This window comes from Bubalus kerabau, chromosome 6 (genome assembly GCF_029407905.1).
Source record: "Bubalus kerabau isolate K-KA32 ecotype Philippines breed swamp buffalo chromosome 6, PCC_UOA_SB_1v2, whole genome shotgun sequence".
Lineage (NCBI taxonomy): Eukaryota > Metazoa > Chordata > Mammalia > Artiodactyla > Bovidae > Bubalus > Bubalus kerabau.
The window spans coordinates 21,019,539-21,037,597 of record NC_073629.1 but is presented as its reverse complement, the minus strand read 5'-3'; the positions used below and the strand labels follow the sequence as shown (position 1 = coordinate 21,037,597).

At 37.1% G+C, this 18,059-nt stretch overlaps 1 protein-coding gene across 9 annotated transcripts in view; it reads left to right on the top strand.

Annotated features, from left to right (window-relative positions):
* The window catches only part of RPRD2 (regulation of nuclear pre-mRNA domain containing 2), a 95,889-nt gene that overhangs the window by 67,879 nt on the left and 9,951 nt on the right, over nt 1-18,059 (top strand). For 8 of the 9 annotated variants that reach the window (XM_055584416.1, XM_055584415.1, XM_055584414.1 and 5 more), the window contains 4 exons: nt 168-294; nt 1,765-1,940; nt 14,202-14,484; nt 15,908-16,168. In XM_055584416.1, coding sequence (XP_055440391.1) covers nt 168-294; nt 1,765-1,940; nt 14,202-14,484; nt 15,908-16,168 — 847 coding nt within the window. The remainder of the gene's footprint in view (nt 1-167; nt 295-1,764; nt 1,941-14,201; nt 14,485-15,907; nt 16,169-18,059) is intronic. The other variant, XM_055584413.1, reaches the window with a different exon arrangement.

The window sequence follows — 18,059 nt, the reverse complement described above, 5'->3', positions numbered from 1 at the left end:
TATGGTTTTGATACAAGAATTGATGTTGATATCCCTGATTCTGAGGAAATATGAAGGTTTTTGCTTCTCATGGTTTTGTTAGGTGTTAGTCATGTTTTACTTTGGTGTAGAAAGATAGAGTAAGAGGATGATTTCATAAATGAAGTATGACCCTGGTCCGTGTTCAGTCTCAGGCCCTCATTGAAGAGCTGTTGCTGTACAAGCGCTCAGAAGATCAGATAGAATTGAAAGAAAAACAGCTGTCAACCATGAGGGTGGATGTGTGCAGCACAGAAACTCTCAAGTGCTTAAAAGGTAATCTTACATCCTTCTAAATAGAATAAGTCAGGTTCTCTTTCCAGATGTGTCATTTCAAGTAATCAGACTGACTGCTTCCATAAAGAGAACCTCAGGTTGTAGAGAACTGCTGTGGCACCTGTTTCCCAGGTTGTGATTTCATGCCTGTCAGTTTCATAAATAAATTCCTAGCCTTCAAATTTTACACCTTAAACAATGTTACATGCCACTTATATCTCCATTAAGTTAGAGAAAAATAAATTTAAAAAATTTTTAATAAGTATATTCTATCCTTTTCCCCACTTCTAGTCCTTTCTTGATATATCAGGCTATGATGGACAGGTGTATTTCATGTGTATGATTATGTGGTTTGTATTCACTCTTCAGTAAGGTCACTGTAGGGAACTCCCTGGATATTTTAGTGGTTAAAACGTGGCACTTTCACTGCCGTGGCCTGGGTTCGACCACTGTTCAGGGAACCAAGATCCTGCAAGCCAAACAGCACAGCCTAAATAAATAAGGTCACTATAATACCTCATAAAGTCTAATCACTTTCTTTCCCTTACGTTGTAGATTATAAATAATAATCATATTAATTTATTAGAATGTGAATCTCATGAAAATAGAAATTATCCTTATTTGTTCTTCCAGTATCCTAGTGCCTAGAGCAATACCTGGTATGTAATAAATACTTGATAAATATTTTTGAAATAATAAGTAAATAGCTACCGAACTATTCGTTGTGGCACCTATTTTGTTCTTGTACCATGCTTTAAATTGAACATGTATTATCTACTTTAATCCTCAAAACAACCCAGAAGCATGTTAAAAACCTCCACTTTGTACATAAGAAATCTGAGACTTCATAAGGCGATAAGAAACTTGCCCAAGTTCCACAGCTAATAAAATGCAGAGCCTAAATTTATATCTATACCTAAGGCCCTATTCCAACATCACTGGGCAAAAAGTACTTAGGAGAATAAGTAAAAGATGGTAATGTCACTGTTGTTGAAAAACAATTCATGCTACTTTTCTAATTTCAAATTACCAAGGATCTTTTCCAGATAGGAAAGAATTTCTAAGCATGATACACATAGAGGTCACTTTATCTTGACTTTTCTGAGCCTCTGTTTTTTCCTCAAAGGGATACATCTTATTATAATCTATAGTGTAAAAGTTAATGGTAATAAAAAAAAAAGTTAATGGTGTGTAAGTGTACAGAATTGAGCCTCATTCCATTATTCCTAAGTAGCAGTGTGACATCAGATTTGTGAATTAAAGCAATCAGCAAACTTTCATTTATTTGAACTTTCTTTATCTTAATTACAAGCGCCTTCATGATGCACTCTTGCTTCAACCTAGCAGGATCACATGAAACATTTAAATAATCTGTTTTGTGATTTTTTTGTGTGTGTGATTTAGGGAAGCTTCTTTAAGGTGTAACTATGAAACTAAGAAAATATAGAATACTTCCTCTTGTTATTTTAGATAAGACAGGTGGGAAGAAATTCTCCAAAGAATTTGAAGAGGCAAGTGCCAAGCTGGAGGAATTCGTGAATGGATTGGATAAGCAGGTGAAAAATGGACCGTCGTTAACAGAAGCACTGGAAAATGCTGGAATTTTCTATGAAGCACAGTACAAAGAAGTAAAAGTGGTGGCCAATGTAAGTAATGATTAATACTGTCTTACATCAGTTGCTGTCTGTATATCTGTGACTGTTTGTAGGTGTTATTTAACTCTATAGGGATAAGCATTATTCTCTCTAGTTCACAGATGAAGAAGTTACTTTTGAAGGCTAGTAACCTTGTACAGGAGAAGGCAATGGCACCCCACTCCAGTACTCTTGCCTGGAAAATCCCATGGACGGAAGGGCCTGGTGGGCTGCAGTCCATGGGGTCGCTAGGAGTCGGACATGACTGAGCAACTTCACTTTGACTTTTCACTTTCATGCATTGGAGAAGGAAATGGCAACCCACTCCAGTGTTCTTGCCTGGAGAATCCCAGGGACAGGGGAGCCTGGTGGGCTGCCTTCTATGGGGTCGCACAGAGTCGGACACGACTGAAGTGACTTAGCAGCAGTAGCAGCAGCAACCTTGTACAAGGTCGTAATATAGCTAGCAAGTGAAGCCACCTGAATTAAGACCTAGGTCTTTCTGAGGATTTCCTTGGTGGTGCAGTGGTTGAGACTCTATGCTCCCCATGCAGCAGGTTTGGGTTCGATCCCTGGTCAGGGAACTGGATACCACATGCTACAAATAAGAGTTCCATATCGCAACTGAAGATTTGCACATGCTGCAACTAAGACCTGACGCAGCCAAATAAATAAATCTTAAAAAAAAAAAAGACCTAGGTCTTTCTGATGCTAAAGACCATTAAGCTTTGCTAGAGCCTTATGTCTCAGTTTTTCAGTGGCTATGTGCCACGTTACTATTACAAAATATAAAATTGGGCAGAAGTATGTATACTTTTTTTTAAACCCAGAAAGCTACATGGAAATATTGTTACTGAATTTCATCAGCTCAGTTAAGGACCCTGTTTTTCCCCACCTCAACTGGAAGAGGGATTGATATTTGGACATTTGTCTGTAACGGCTCTTGAAAGAAACTGCTTTGTACTTTTTTTTTTTTTAGTTTTAATCACTATATACGGTTATAGAGGGGCTTTCCAGGTGGCACTAGTGGTAAAGAATCTGCTGCCAATGCAGGAGACATGGGTTCAATCCCTGGGTCAGGAAGATCCCCCGGAGGAGGAAATGGCAACCAACTCTAGTGTTCTTACCTGGAAAATAGACAGTGGAGCGTGTGGGCTACATACAGTCCATGGGGTCAGACACAACTGAGCATGCATGCGCACATGGTTATTAGAGTATGTAGTTCTTTAATTATTATTATTTTTTTGGCCACACTGTGGAGCTTTTGGGATCTTAGTTCCCCATCCAGGTATTGAACCCACACCTTTGGGAGTGAAGACTCTGAGTCCCAACCACTGGACCCCCAGGGAATTCCCAGTATATAATTCTTTATATCCAACGAATCCCACTTCTTAGACACAGTTTCTTTTAACTCATTTAGCTGTTTTTTCTGGTATTTACCTCTATATTTCTGAATTATGTACTCATATTATTCTTTCTTGATTTATACTGTATAAGAAATATTCATTGGGACTTTAGCAATCCAATGGTTAAGATGCCATTATTCCACTGCAGGGGACATGGGTTTGATCCCTGGTTTGGGGAACTAAGATCCCCACTTGCTGTGGGGCATGACCAAAAATTAAAAAAAAAGGAAATATCTGTTAACTTCTTCATGTGACAAATGACAATTTAGCTTATAGTCACCTCCCTAGCCTCTTCTCCCAGTATCATTATAACTTTAAAATCTGTTGATTATCCTGTAATTTGAAATACTAAATTTACTATTTTTTTGAGCACTTACTCTAGGTTCCCCACTTTATAAAATTAAAATAATAACATTCCTATTCTTTCCCATTATTTTCTTCTGTCCCTTCAGTTTCTCAGCATCACTAAACTATACTTTTACATTTTCTGGGTTGATAATACTTATATTCCACCGTATAATTATAATTAAGTCTTCTTTGCTTTAAAGGCTGAAAATTAATAAGCAAAAAACACTCACCATAACTGTGTGAACATTGTTCACTACAAGGTTTTATAGTAACTTGGTTATAGTAGAGAGTTTTTGTTTTTTTCCTAGAATTTCTGTTTTTCTTGTTTGCCTTTAGCTTTTTTTTTTTTTTTTTTTTTGTCTCTCTAGATTCTGTATCCCATCAGATATTCCAAATCCGTGTTTTCCCCCAGAGACCTTCCTATCAGAGCTTGTATTCTGCTCTATTTTAGATCTCTAGATCTCATCCTAGGACTATTCTTCACTGCTTTTCTGAGCTGAGGCCTCTATTTGCCAATTTCCGTGTCTTCTTTTCTTGGTTTTCTCTCCTGTTTTGCTAGAGTATATCCTCTGTTAATTTCCCAAAAGAAGAGTTTGTGAAGGATGACTTTTCTGGGTCTCTCTATTTTAAAATGTCTTTATTCTGTTTTTACATTTGCTCTGATAGGTTGGCTGGTTGAAGATCATTTTCCCTTACAGCTTAAAAAGCATTAGTCCATTGTCATTAATGTTGTTGATATGAAATCTTTGTAAGGTCTTTGTAGGTGAAAGTTTTTTCTCTGGAAGCATTTAGGGGTATTTTTTGTGATGTTCTGACATTTTGCAATGATATATTTACAGGTGAGGTTTTGTTTTGCATTCATTATGGGTTAGTTGGAGGGCTTTTTCAGCCTGAATTCTAAGATAATTTCTTTATCTCCTTTTTCTTGGAAATTGATTAATCAAATGTTAGACTTCCTAGGTTGATCCTCTAGGTGTCCTGTGTTTTTCATGTTTCATCAACCTTGATCTTTTTGTTCTGCTTTCTGGAAGATCTAGAGTCTTTTTCCTTCCTCTAGTTAACTTGATTTTTCTCTTTTATGATTCTGATTTTCTTAAAAATCAGATACTATCTCTTTTGTCTTTTCATATTTAAGAATGAGGTATGAAAAAATTGATTGTGAAAGCTCTCTGTACATAGATAGGAATTATCTGAGTTTATTGCAAGTATAGTAAAGTCTGTGTAGATAAGGAGCTGGCTGTTAGGGTGGGAGGAGTCCTAAATCTCAGAAGGCTGGAATCTTTTTGCCAGGATACTGTAACTCTTTAGAGAAGAATTCATATTTTTTTGCCTGGGGCATAGTGCCTTACCTGCCACATCAGGATTGCAGAGGAGTTGGTATTGAGTGTTGGGTATTCACACTTTTAATTTCTAATTTCAACCCCTCTATTCATTCCACTGTTTTATACTCATTGTTTCTTGGATCAAAACTTCTCAGGGATTCTGCAAGACAGAATCTTTCCCAGGTGTAACTTCCTTTCTGCATATTCCTAACCTCATTTTTCCCCGCCCTCACTTCTTACCCCTCATCACTTCTTACTCTTATAGCTCGTTCTGTTTTCTAAAAATTTGTAGAAACCTTTTTCTCGGGTATGCTGCTGGTTTATACTTTTGTGTTGCATTACTAGTCATTTATAGGTGTTCCAGGAGGGAGAGACACTAAATGGGAGTGGTCAGTTTACCATTTTTACTCAAAAGACCATTTTATGATTTTTGAGTAGTGAACCATCATCACTTATTTATGAAATTATATAAAATGATGTAGTGTGCTTTGGAGGATCCACAGCAAATGGCTGGGAGAAGTTTATTCAGCTAACAGTCATTCCAACTCTTTGCTAAATCATGTCCAACTCTTTGCAACGCCATGGACTGCACCCTGCCTGGCTCTTCTGTCCATGGTATTTCCCAGGCAAGAATACCGGAGTGGATTGCCATTTCCTGCTTCAGGGGATCTTCCCTACCCAGTGTCTCCTGCATTGCAGACAGATGCTTTACCACTGAGCCACCAAAGAAGCCCTTCATTGAGCACATGCAATTGCAATTCTGTATAATAAAAACTGTAGTAAAGGTAACTATAGGGTGATAGGAGAACAGATTGAATAGGTACTTGAGCTAATGTGGGAGTGGGGATCGGGAATATGGAGAAAATTTTTCCCAAAAGGAGCTAAACTCTGAAGTTGCAGTAATTAGCTGAATGAAAGCTCTTATTCTCATTCTCAAGCATGGGAATCAACGTGAGCATGGCAAAATTGGTGAGCCTGAAAGTTGTTTCTTATAGGTGAGCATTTATGAGGAAGTGATAAATAAAACTGGAGAGGGAGTCAAGAACATGGTCCTGAAAGGTGTATGTTTATTCTAAGGTCTTTGAATTTTACCCTGAAAGCAGTGGGAAACAGTTGTAGCATTTTAATTTTGCTAGTGATGTGATCAGGTTTGCATTTTAGAATCAAGATAGCAGAATGGAGAATAGGAGACTATCAGAGCCAGGGAGGGAGAAGGCAATGGCACCCCACTCCAGTACTCTTGCCTGGAAAATCCCATGGACGGAGGAGCCTGGTAGGCTGCAGTCCATGGGGTTGCTAAGAGTCGAACACGACTGAGCGACTTCACTGTTCACTTTTATGCATCGGAGAAGGAAATGGTAACCCACTCCAGTATTCTGGCCTGGAGAATCCCAGGGACAGGGGAGCCTGGTGGGCTGCCGTCTGTGGGATCTCACAGAGTCAGACACGACTGAAGCGACTTAGCAGCAGCAGCAGCAGCAGCAGAGCCAGGGAGACAAGTGAGTAGGTTATTTAAATAATCTGGGTTGACTTTTATGGAAACACTTAAGCCTTTAAACGATATTTTCAAAAAGATTTTGACCACAGAAAGAAAGATTTTACTTGGAAACTGAGACCTACAACATGTATATGCGCACATACAGTTAAAATTTCACAAAATAAAACTTGCTCTTGTTATATGCAATACACTGGGAGATTTTCTTTGATATTATTTTATTTCCTATACTTTTTCTTATTTTTAAGATGAATATTTATTTATTTAGACTTTTTTCTTTTTTTTTGTTTTACTGTGCTTGGTCTTTGTTGCTGCACGTGGGCTTTCTCTAGTTGCAACTAGAGACAGGGCTACTCTTTGTTGCCATGTGCAGGCTTCGCAATGCAGTGGCTTCCCTTGTTGCAGAGCATGGGCTCTAGAGCCACAGTCTCAGTAGTTGTGATACACAGGCTTAGTTGCCCCATGGCAGGTGGAATCTTCCCGCATTGGGGATCGAACCCATGTCCCCTGCAGGACTAGCAGGAAACAATAATAAGATTCCCTTCCCTAAGATCTTTATGCCATTGTTAACTTTTTACTTATGTATATTTTATACAATTTTTATTATTTTTCTTAAACAGTCAGTAGACTTTTAAAGAAATTAAGGGGAAAATAGTCCTCTGTATTTACCAGTTCTGGTATTTTTCATTCCTTTTTGCAAATCCATATTTCCATCTAAGATCATTTTCCTTCAGCCTAAAGTCTAACATTTCTTGTAGCGCAGAACTGTTGGTGATGAACTTCTCAGTTTTTAATCTTAAAAATGTCTTTATTTTACATTCTTGAGAAATATTTTCACTGGATAAATAATTCTAAATTGGCATTTTTTTTTTCTTTCATTACCAAAAAACGTTCCTTTACCTGTCTTCCATTGTTGTAATGGAAGTCAGCTGTGCCTAGATTTCTTCTTTGTAGTTATCCTGCTGCAGAGGGATAAAGAGGGTTCACTGAGCGTTTTGCATCTGTGGTTTGATACTGTTAATCAATTTTAGAACCTATTCAACTATTATCTTTTAAAATATTTCTTCTTTTTCATTCCTCTTCCTTCTGGGACTCCAGTTATACATCCCATGTGTTCTTAGATTTCTGCTCTTTCATTCCTTTTTCTCACTGGACTAATTTTTGGGTACTTAATATTTGTTGTTTAGTTGCCAAGTTGTGTCCAACTCTTTGAGATCCCATGGACTGTGGCCCGCTAGGCTCCTCTGTCCATGGGATTTTCCCAGCAAGATTACTAGAGTTGGTTACCATTTCCTTCTCCAGGGGATCTTCCCAACCCAGGAGTTGAACCCACGTCTGCTGCATTGGCAAGTGGATTCTTCACCCCTGAGCCACCAGGGAAGCACTTGTCTTCAAATATTCTTTATTCCACTGAGTGAAGTCTGCTGTATTTTTCAGTTCTAGAATTTTCATTTGGTTCTTTCTTAGAGTTGCTTTTCTTTGTTGAGATTTCCAGTCTAGTCATCTGTTCTTCATCTTTTCCTAAAAATTTTTCAATGGATTTGTAATTACTGTCTTAAAAACCTTATGTATGTATTCTAGTATCTGGGTCATCTCTAGGTATACTATTGACTGTTTTATGATTTGTGTGTGCGTGTATACTTTAGTCATAATCATATCTATATGTTGTCTCTTTCCATGTCTAAGAATTTATTTTATAGGAGACATTTTGAGTGATACTTGTGGAAACTCTGAATTGTGTCATTTTCCTTTAACAAATGTTTTTGGGTTTTTTTTTTTTCCTGGCAATTAGTTAAATTATCTGTGGATTACTATGATGTAAAGGCTTTGGTTTTAGGCTTTCTTAGGATGAGTTTGTTTGGACATAGTCCTTAGTCTTAGAATATGGTCCTTACTCCTAATCTATGGCCTTTGTGGCATTTTAATAAGAAGTAAAGGTGTTTACTAAGCCTCTCTAACTTATTGCATGAACTCTTAACTCTGCCTGGCACTGGGCACTGCTGAAATCTCTGCTCAGATCTTTAACTTCATAGTTTCCTTGGAGATATCATCAAAGGAGCTATATCCACCATCCAGATTTATGTTTTTGTTGTTATATATTTTAATTATACACACACAGATTTTACAGTTGTTTCATGTCATCAACATTTATTTAGTGTTTATTAAACTTTTCTATTGTACTGCATTTAGTTGCTGTTAATATTTTCTTTTTATCTTTGGTCTTCGGTAGTTAAAACAGTGATCTGCCTAGGTGTGGTCTTCATTCATCTGATTTAGGGTTTGCAGAACCTTGAATCAGTGGTGTATTAATTTACTAGGACTGCTGTAACAAAGTATCTGAGAGTGGATAGCTCAAACCTACATTAATTTATTGTCTTATACTTCTGGAGACTGTGAGCCCAAAATCAAGGTGTTATTAGCAGTGTTAATTCTTTCTGAGGGGCTGTGAGGGAAGGTTCTGTTCCTGGCTTCTCTGTTTAACTTGTAGACGGTTGTTGCCTCCTTATGTCTCTTCACATGGCCTTCTCTGTTTCTAAATTTTCACTTTTAATTAAGACTACCTGTCATACTGCTCTAAGGCCCATCCTGATGACTTCCTTTTAACTTGATTACCTTTAAAAACTCTTATCTCCAAATAAGATCATAGTCTGAAGTATAGGGTTAAGACTTCAGTATACAATTATGAGGGGATATAATTCAACCCTTAACAAGTGCCTTAATGTTTTTCATAAATTTGGGGATGTTTTCTTGTCAAATACAGTTTCTATTACATTATATCGCCTCTCTTCTTGGAACTCGGTTAATTTGTGTATTAGATCTCATCAGTGTTCCAAATGTCTTTTTATGTTCCTTTCTGTATTTTCCATTCTTTCCCTTCAGTGCTTCTCTTCTAGATATTTTCTACTAACCAGGCTTCTAATGCATTAATTCTTTCTTCTGCTGAATTTTACCTATTATTTAACCCATTGATTAATTTAGTTAGCTTATTTTTCAGTTTTAGAATTGCCTTTTTTTTTTTTTTCTCCAGAAAGGATTCTGCTTTTATGGTGAAATTCTGTTAACCTATTTTAATTTTTTCCTCTCATTTTTTTTCAGTCTTTATTTTGTAAAACTCTCAAACTTAAATATCTTAAGTACATTATGAAGACCTTTTTGGGGGGAATCATTTGAAAATAAGTTGCAGGCACCCCGTTACCCCCAAATATTTTCATGTGTGTTTTCCTCCAAGGTAATTTTCTCTTTCATAACCATAAGAAATTTAATACATTGATGTACTATTATGAAGATTACAAATCAAATAGTTTGTCCAGTGTCTCCTAATTTGGATTTATATGATATTTCTTTGTGATCAAATAGAGGTTATCTGTCTTTAGTAAGAATATCATAGAAGTGATTGTGTTCTCATTTCATCCTTTCAGTTAGCATACAAGTTTGATTTGTTTTACTACCTGTAACATTCCCTTTGATATCTTAATAAGATATTAATAAATGGCATCTTCTCAGCTTGTCCACTGAAAAGTTTTCACTTGGTAATTGCTGTGGATTGAATTGTGTACCCCCCACAAAGATAATGATGAAGCCCTAACCCTTTGGTACACATGAAAATGACCTCGCTTGGAAATAGGGACTTTATGGATGTGATCAAGTTAAGGGGAGGTCATTAGAATAAGCCTCAATCCAGTGTCACTGGAGTCCTTATAAGAAAAGGGAAATTTGGATGCACAGGAAGAATGTCGTGTGACAACCAAGACAGGTATTGTAGTGATGCATCTGACAAACCAAGAAATGCTAAGAGTTGATGGCCACCACCAGAAGCTAGGAAGAGGCAAGGAAGAATTCTGCCCAGTCTCAGAGGGATCATAGCCCTACTTGTACCTTGACTTCGGACTTCTAGCCTCCAGAATGTAAAAGTGAAAGTGTTAGTCACTCATTCATGTCCAACTCTTTTCAATCCCTTGGATTGTAGCCTGCCAGGCTCCTCTGTCTATGGAATTCTCCAGGCAAGAATACAGAAGTGAATTGCCATTCCCTTCTCTGGGGGATCTTTCTGACCAAGGGATCAAGTCCAGGTTTTCTGCATTGCTGGCAGATTCTTTACGATCTGAGCCACCAGGGAAGCTACTCACTACATTCATTGCTAACTACTAATTCATTACAAAATAATTATTTTGATGCTCAAATTATTCCACGTGGCCAGCGGGAGCTCCTTTCAAGTTGCTTTCTGTGTTCTTTTGACATGTCCCCATTGTTTTTTGTGTTTCCTTACTTTTGGAGCAAGGTATTCCAAGTTCATATTGCACTTTTCTGTCCAGCCTTGGAATCAGTCATTTCTCCAAGGAGTCTTGGTTCCTTTTAGTAAAAAACCGTATTCGGAAACTGAGATCTGAATACTAGGTGTATTTATTCCTATTGGGATATCACTGCTGCCGGACCATATCAGTGTACAGAGCTGGGAAATATATGCATACATACTTAACCTATATACTCACATTCAGATCTGTATATATTTCTGTATCTGTCGATACATGTTAGAAACCATGTGTTCACACTGTTGTCCCCAGTCCCAGTCCAACACTACAAGGTTCATTCTAGTTTTCTTCCTTTCCAAATTTGTAATTGCTTTTTTCTAAAAAATGCAAAATCTTGCTCCCCGTATCTTCAACATAATTGCTTATTTGATCATTGCCCATGTGTATAACCAATTTTCCAGCACTTCCATTCCTCCCATCACCTCTGTAGGCTTTCTTTTTAAAAAAAAATAATAAGTTTATTTTAGGCTGTGTTGGGCATTTGTTGCTGTGTGGGTTTTTCTCCAGTTGCAACAAGCAGGGCTTCTCTTCAGTTGTTGTGCACAACTCCTCATGGTTGTGGCTTCTTCACCAGAGCATGGGCGGGGGGCCATGTGGGCTTCAGTAGTTGCAATGCGTGGGCTGAAGAGTTGCAGCTCGTGTGCTCAGGGCTTAGTTGCTCTGCGATGTATATCCTGAACCTGTGTATCCTGCGTTAGCAGGTAGACTGAAGCACCAGGGAAGCCCTATAGGCTTTCTTTTATCTTGCTTAGGCTTCAAGTTCCCATGCAGTGCCTTCCTCCCATGCAGTCATTTTCCTTACTCCATTTTGGCTCTGTTACCTAACCTAGGCACCCTTAAGCTCTTGCTCTGATGAATTTTGGACTGAATTGTTCAAGGTGATATTTTTCTGTATCTTCTTGAACGTGTAAATGACAGCTATTTGGATTTTGTCAGATGATTCCAATATTGAATATACTTGTTTTGAGTATGTTCATTGTGTATGTTTTTTCTTTTAGGTCATTTGGTCCTATCTCTTGGCATGCTTACTGATTTTTTCTTGAATACCGAGCATTGTATATAAATATATTTCTATAGAGTGTTGGTGATTTGTTTTCCGTCAGAAAGGATTCACCCTTTCTTTTGCTAGGCGATATTGTGAGAGGTAATCATATTAATCAAGTATGATTAATTACTTGGCTGAATAATCACGCTTCAGGCTGAATTGCAGTTTGGGGAAGCCTTTGATTTTCTCTTGTTCATCCAGCTTCTGGATCACAGATTTTTCCCACCAAGAGCCTGGGCTGATTACTAGGCCCCTTCCTTCATTGTGTGATTTGAACTCTAATCCTTGTCTCTTCTGTACCACGAGACTATGTTTAACTGCACTTTATTTTTCAGAAATTTTATGCTTAATTCAGCAAATAATGTGGTGTTTTTTTAAATTCAAGTATAGTTGATGTTTTGTTAGTTTCAGGTGTATAGCATAGTGATTCAGTTACATATATACATGTATTTGTTCTCTATCAGATTCTTTTCCCTGTATAGGTTATTACAGAATATTGAGTAGAGTTCCCGTGTACTATACAATAGGTTCTTGCTGGTTATCTATCAGCAAATATCTTGAAGGAAAAACAGTAGCATATTGTTAAGCCAGTTCTGTCCTTTCTCTTTCATCAGAATTTTGGCCTTTCTAATTTTTTTTAATGTTTCTGTAGGCCAGCAAGACTTAAAAGTTCTGCATTTTTCTTTATATTATTTAGTAGTAACCCTGTGCCTTTTCCTTTTGCCTAAATTCTCAGATTTTTGCTTAGCTCCCCCATATCACCAGAACTCGTAAGAGAAAAACAGCTGCAGAATGTCAGCTTGACTTTACTCATGGTTTCCCCCTGCTGGAGAATTGCCACCTGGGTTTTGGTTGCCTTGGCTCTCTACAGTACATTCAAATGCGTGTGTGTATGTGTGTGCTTGTGAAAGTGTATAGATAGGTATATGTATGTATCTGGCTTTTCTATTTGTTCTTGATAAGAGTGTTGCTTTGCTACAAACTACTCAGTTATATCCAGAAGCAAAAGCTCAATTATAGTATTTTATTTTCTACCCCACCCCCCCCCACCCGTTGTTTGTTTTGCCCCACCATATGGCATGTGTAATCTTACTTCCCCAACCAGGGATTGAACTTGTGCCCCCTGCATTGGAAGCATGAATTCTTAACCACTGTACTGCCAGGGAAGTCCCCCATCCCATTTTAAAAATAATGCTCCTTGCTCAACCAGCTGAAATGATTCCATGATTTAATAGTCCAAGACCCTTAACCAAAAGGAAAAAGACACAGAGCTTCAAGACATTGGCAGTTAAGATAATCAGATGACTAGTAGGATTTAAGCCAGGTGATCAAGGTTAACAACAACAGTGGTACATCATATTGATTGTACGTACCTTTGAAGTGATGTGATGGCAATTACACTTTACCTCTGTGGTCTTCCTCCCCACAACCCATAACCCCAGTCGAATCATGAGAAGGACATTAGACAAAGCTCAGTTAAGAGACCATCTACAAAATACCTGACCAGTATTCTTCAAAACTGTCAGGTTCATCAAAAACATGGAAAGGAACATCTAGCAAACTATCACAAACAAGAGAAACCTAGGAAATATGACTACTAAATTACAGGATCCTGGAATAGAAAAAGAACATTAGATAAAAACTGGGGAAATATTCATAAAGTATGGACTTTAGTTAATAATAATAATGATCAAAATTGGTTTATTAATTGTAACAAATGTATCATACTCAAGTGTCAATAATAGGGAAAATTGGGAACTTCCCTGGTGGTCCAGTAGTTTGGAATGTGCTTCCACTCAGAGGGCGTTGGTTCAATCCTTGGTCAGAGAACTAGGATCCCACATGCTGTGCGTATGGCCAAAAAAAGGGGGGAAGTTGGGTGTAAGATATATGGGAACTCTATTTTATCTTCACGGTAATTTTGTACACCTAAAACTTTTAAAAAATAGTTTATTTTTTTTTTAAGTCAATAGTGTTTGACCTCTCAAACTGCTTTATTTATGGATATAATTTTTGTCTTCTTGGTGATTGTTGTATCTCCAGTACCTAGAAGGTTGGCCAGCACATTTAGGCTCTTGATAAATATTGGTTGCCTGGAGGGATCGAAGAGAGCAAGGAAGGGTGAATTACAGATAACTTGTAAGTTTCTGCCTTGGGTAACTGTGGATGGTAGTAATGACTTAGGAAATAGAAGAAGCAGAGATTGGAAACTGTTCCATGCTTGACAGGTGATATGTTCTTGTTTTATACCAGTGATACAGTTAATAATAATGAAGAAATCTGATCAAGTCAGAATGGTAGCTTCTTGGTTACTTCTCAGAGGAGTAAACTCTTTTTTCTCTTTTAGGCATATAAAACCTTTGCTAATCGAGTGAACAATTTAAAGAAAAAGCTGGATCAATTGAAGTCAACCCTTCCTGATCCTGAGGAATCACCAGTCCCTTCCCCAAGTGTGGATGCTCCCTCCCCAACTGGCTCTGAGTCCCCTTTCCAAGGAATGGGAGGTGAGGAATCCCAGTCACCAAATGCAGAGAGTGAGAAATCTGCCACACCTGAGCCTGCGACAGATAATCGTGACGTGGAAGATATGGACCTCTCAGATGTGGAAGACGATGGGTCAAAAATCATTGGTACGTCCTGTGTGATTAGTAGACCACTTGCTCCTTATCTGTTTTGCTTTCCCCACCAATAAATCTGTCACCGGCAGATATTAGAAAGGTAGTTCAATCCTTATAAAATTAGAGCACCAAGGTGGTAGTATTGTCTCTAGAGCAGTGGTTCAGGATTTGGTATGCCATGTAGATTAAGAATCTGTGCTGTTCAGAGAATTCTTTGGTGGTGCAATGGTTAGGAATCTGCGCTTCTGCTCCCGGGGGCCCAAGGTCCAAAAAGGCACATAGTGTGGCAGAAACAAAATACACACTGGATTCTAGAAACTGAGGGCCATAAAAAAGAGTGAAAATATCTAATTAATAATTGTTTATAACTTATTAAACTGAAAATATTTGGGGTGTATTGAGGTAAATAAAATATATTATTAAAATTAACTTTGTGGGGTTTTTTTTTGTTGTTTTTTTTTTTGCTATGGTTACTAGCAAATTTATACTTATATATGTGTCTTGAATTGTATTTCTGTTGAACAAGCACTGCTCTAGAGGGAAGGCCGCTTATGCTGAAATTCCTTGTTCTCTGTCACTCTTGACCTTGAAGATTCCAAGATTCTCATTTTGTTAACCACACTTTGACAATTAACACAGTTAACCTGGATGGGTGAATTGTTTCTCTGGTATCCCCAGCTTTTATAATTATTTTTATTAGGTAGTTTGACTTAGGTTGAATTTGATGCACTATCCATATATACGTTGCCTTTAAAGTATTAAGACAATCTTATTGCAGGAGGTATAACATTGTATTAGTGTCTGATTTTACCCCCAGTAGACCAATTTCGGAAAGCCAAAGGAAAGTAAGTACACTAACGTATGTACAGAGTTTCTGTCTCTTAGGAAGCTCCCAGGTTAACGGCAAAGAAAAGACAGGACAGTTTATGACATAAACATTACTGAAAAAACACAAATGTGTACCAAATAATAACATGCTTCCAGAAAAGTACAAATTCAGTACACAGATACTAATATGGAAGAAATCATTAAAAAGTAAAATAAAAGATGCTTTAGAGGGACTCCATGGTGGTCCAGTAGTTAAGAATTTGCCTTGCCATTCAGGGGATGTATGTTTGATTCCTGGTCAGGGAAGCAAGATCCCACATGTCTCAGGACATAAGCCCACATGTCACAACTAAGACCCAACACAGCCAAATAAAAAACAAACAAACAAAAAAAACCATGCATTTGGGAAATTCAGTTTAAGCAGATACTAAAGGTGGGAAGGTTCATGAGTTATTAAGAGTATGACTTTAAAAAGAAAATCACGAATTATTTTTCTCTAATAAATCATAGTACATTTTAGGAAATATTAGGACATGTGATTCTGCATTGGAAGCAGAGTCTGGAAAGCAGTAGGATGCAATATCATCTCTTCTTTTTTTTTAAACAGTAGAGGACAGGAAGGAAAAACCTGTGGAGAAGTCAACTGTATCCACTGCTGTACCTACAAAGCCAACAGAAAGTATCTCAAAAGCCTCTTCGTGTACTCCAGCACCTGTGACCATGACAACAACGCCACCTCTTCCAAAGCCTGTGAACACATCCCTTCTCTCCCCTACTCCAGCATTGGCTTTGCCAAACCTAGCTAATGTGGATCTGGCAAAGATCAGTTCCATCCTTAGCAGCCTGACATCAGTCATGAAAAATACTGGTAAGTAGGCCTAGTAAAGAAAATAAAAAGCTTATTTCTATCTTTCTAATTGACCCATCAATCTGAGTTTTGTTTTTGTTTTCTAATTAAAAGTAGTTTTTTAATTATAAGGTAAAAATACAATACATGGTCACTATAGAAAAATTAGAAAATAAAAGAATAAATATTCATAGTCTGCCACCCCAAAGGAACTCATTTCTGTTTATTAACCTTTCAAGTATGTGTGTGTGCGTGCATATATATATGTGTTTGGGGAAGTAAAATATTTGCATTAATTTTTCTGTCAATAATTGAAGCATTGGGAGGGGAAATAGTTGAAGTGTATTGCATGTACAGTTGGTTCTCCATAGTCTCCATGCAGTTCTGCAGCTGCAGGTTCCACATCCATGGATTCAGCCAACCATGGATTGAAAATATTTGGGGGGAAATTTTTTTCAGAAAGTTGAAAAAACAAAACATGAACTTGCCTTGCCCTGGCAATTACTTACATAGCATTTACATTGTAATGTGTATTTTAACTAAATCTAGAGATGATTTAAAGTATATGGAAGACTGAGGAGTTCTCTGGCAGTCCTGCTTAGGACTAGGCACTTTCACTTTCATGGCCCAGGTTCAGTCCCTAATCAGGGAACTAAGATCCAGTAAGCAGTGTGGCGTGGTAAGTAAGTATATGCACACATAGGTACTGTATATAGAAGGATGCGCATAGGTTATATGCAAATACTATGCCATTTTATAAGGGACTTGAGCATCCACAGATTCTGGTATATTCAGGGGTCCTGAAACCAGCCGCCCATTGATACTGAGGGACAACTGTACTGTTTTGAAATCAGCTACTAAAAATTTAACTCCGTATCATGAACATTTTTGTAAGTCATTAAATATTCATCTACATCATCTGATAGCTATACAGCATTCAGTAGTTTATATAAGCCTTTATTATTAGACCATCTAGTGAGTTTGCAGTTTTTCACTATTGTAAAGAATACTTAATGAACAACCTTGATGCTAAAAATGTATGCACAACCCTTCTTAAAAGGAATTTTAAATAGGACTTTTTTTTTTAATGGAAATCTTAATAAAAATTTACAAAGTAGAGCCCTTGTATATACTTATCACTCATTTTCAACAGTATAAACACATGGCCAATCTTGTTTCTACTGTGTCCTCTCCAATCCTGATTATTTTGAAGAAAAGCCCAATTATTTCATTTCTTCATAAATAATTAAATATTTATTTCTAGAAGATAAAGACTCAAAAAAATTAGCATGTAAGTTTTTAAGTTTTTTATAACTAAAACCATCTCCAAAAGATGTACTATTTTGTGTACCAACTATATGAAAGTTCCCATTGTTTCTCAGTCTTTCCAACACAATTTAGTTTTGGTTTATACTTTGTCAAATTCAGTCTTAGAAAAAATTGTTTGTTGGAATCGGCATTCCTTTCATTAAATATGTAAAATTTTCTTTCATTTATCAGTAATTTTTTCTTTACTAAAACCTGTTTATATTAAAAAATAAAAATGACTTTCTCTTTATATACCTTTTTTCCTGTTAAAAATTAACCCAGTGTTTCAAAATGTAAAAATGTAAAGATTGCTTGAATGAAAAGTCCATGTAAAAGGAAATAACTTATTTATCTCAGAATTATTCAGTGACCAAGTCTGATCATAATTAACCAGCAATATTTATTGAGCACTTACAGAAGTCTGATGTGTAGGTTTCATTTGGTAGAGAAAAAAGAAATCGGTTCTCCAATCTCTTTCTACTGGGGCTCTGAAAGCTAGTAAATACATATGAAAAAAAACTTGATATTTGTCTAATTTAATGGTGTTCCAAGTAGACAGGAGCAAGTCTTAGTTTTCAGATTTTTTCTTTGTATATGCAATGGA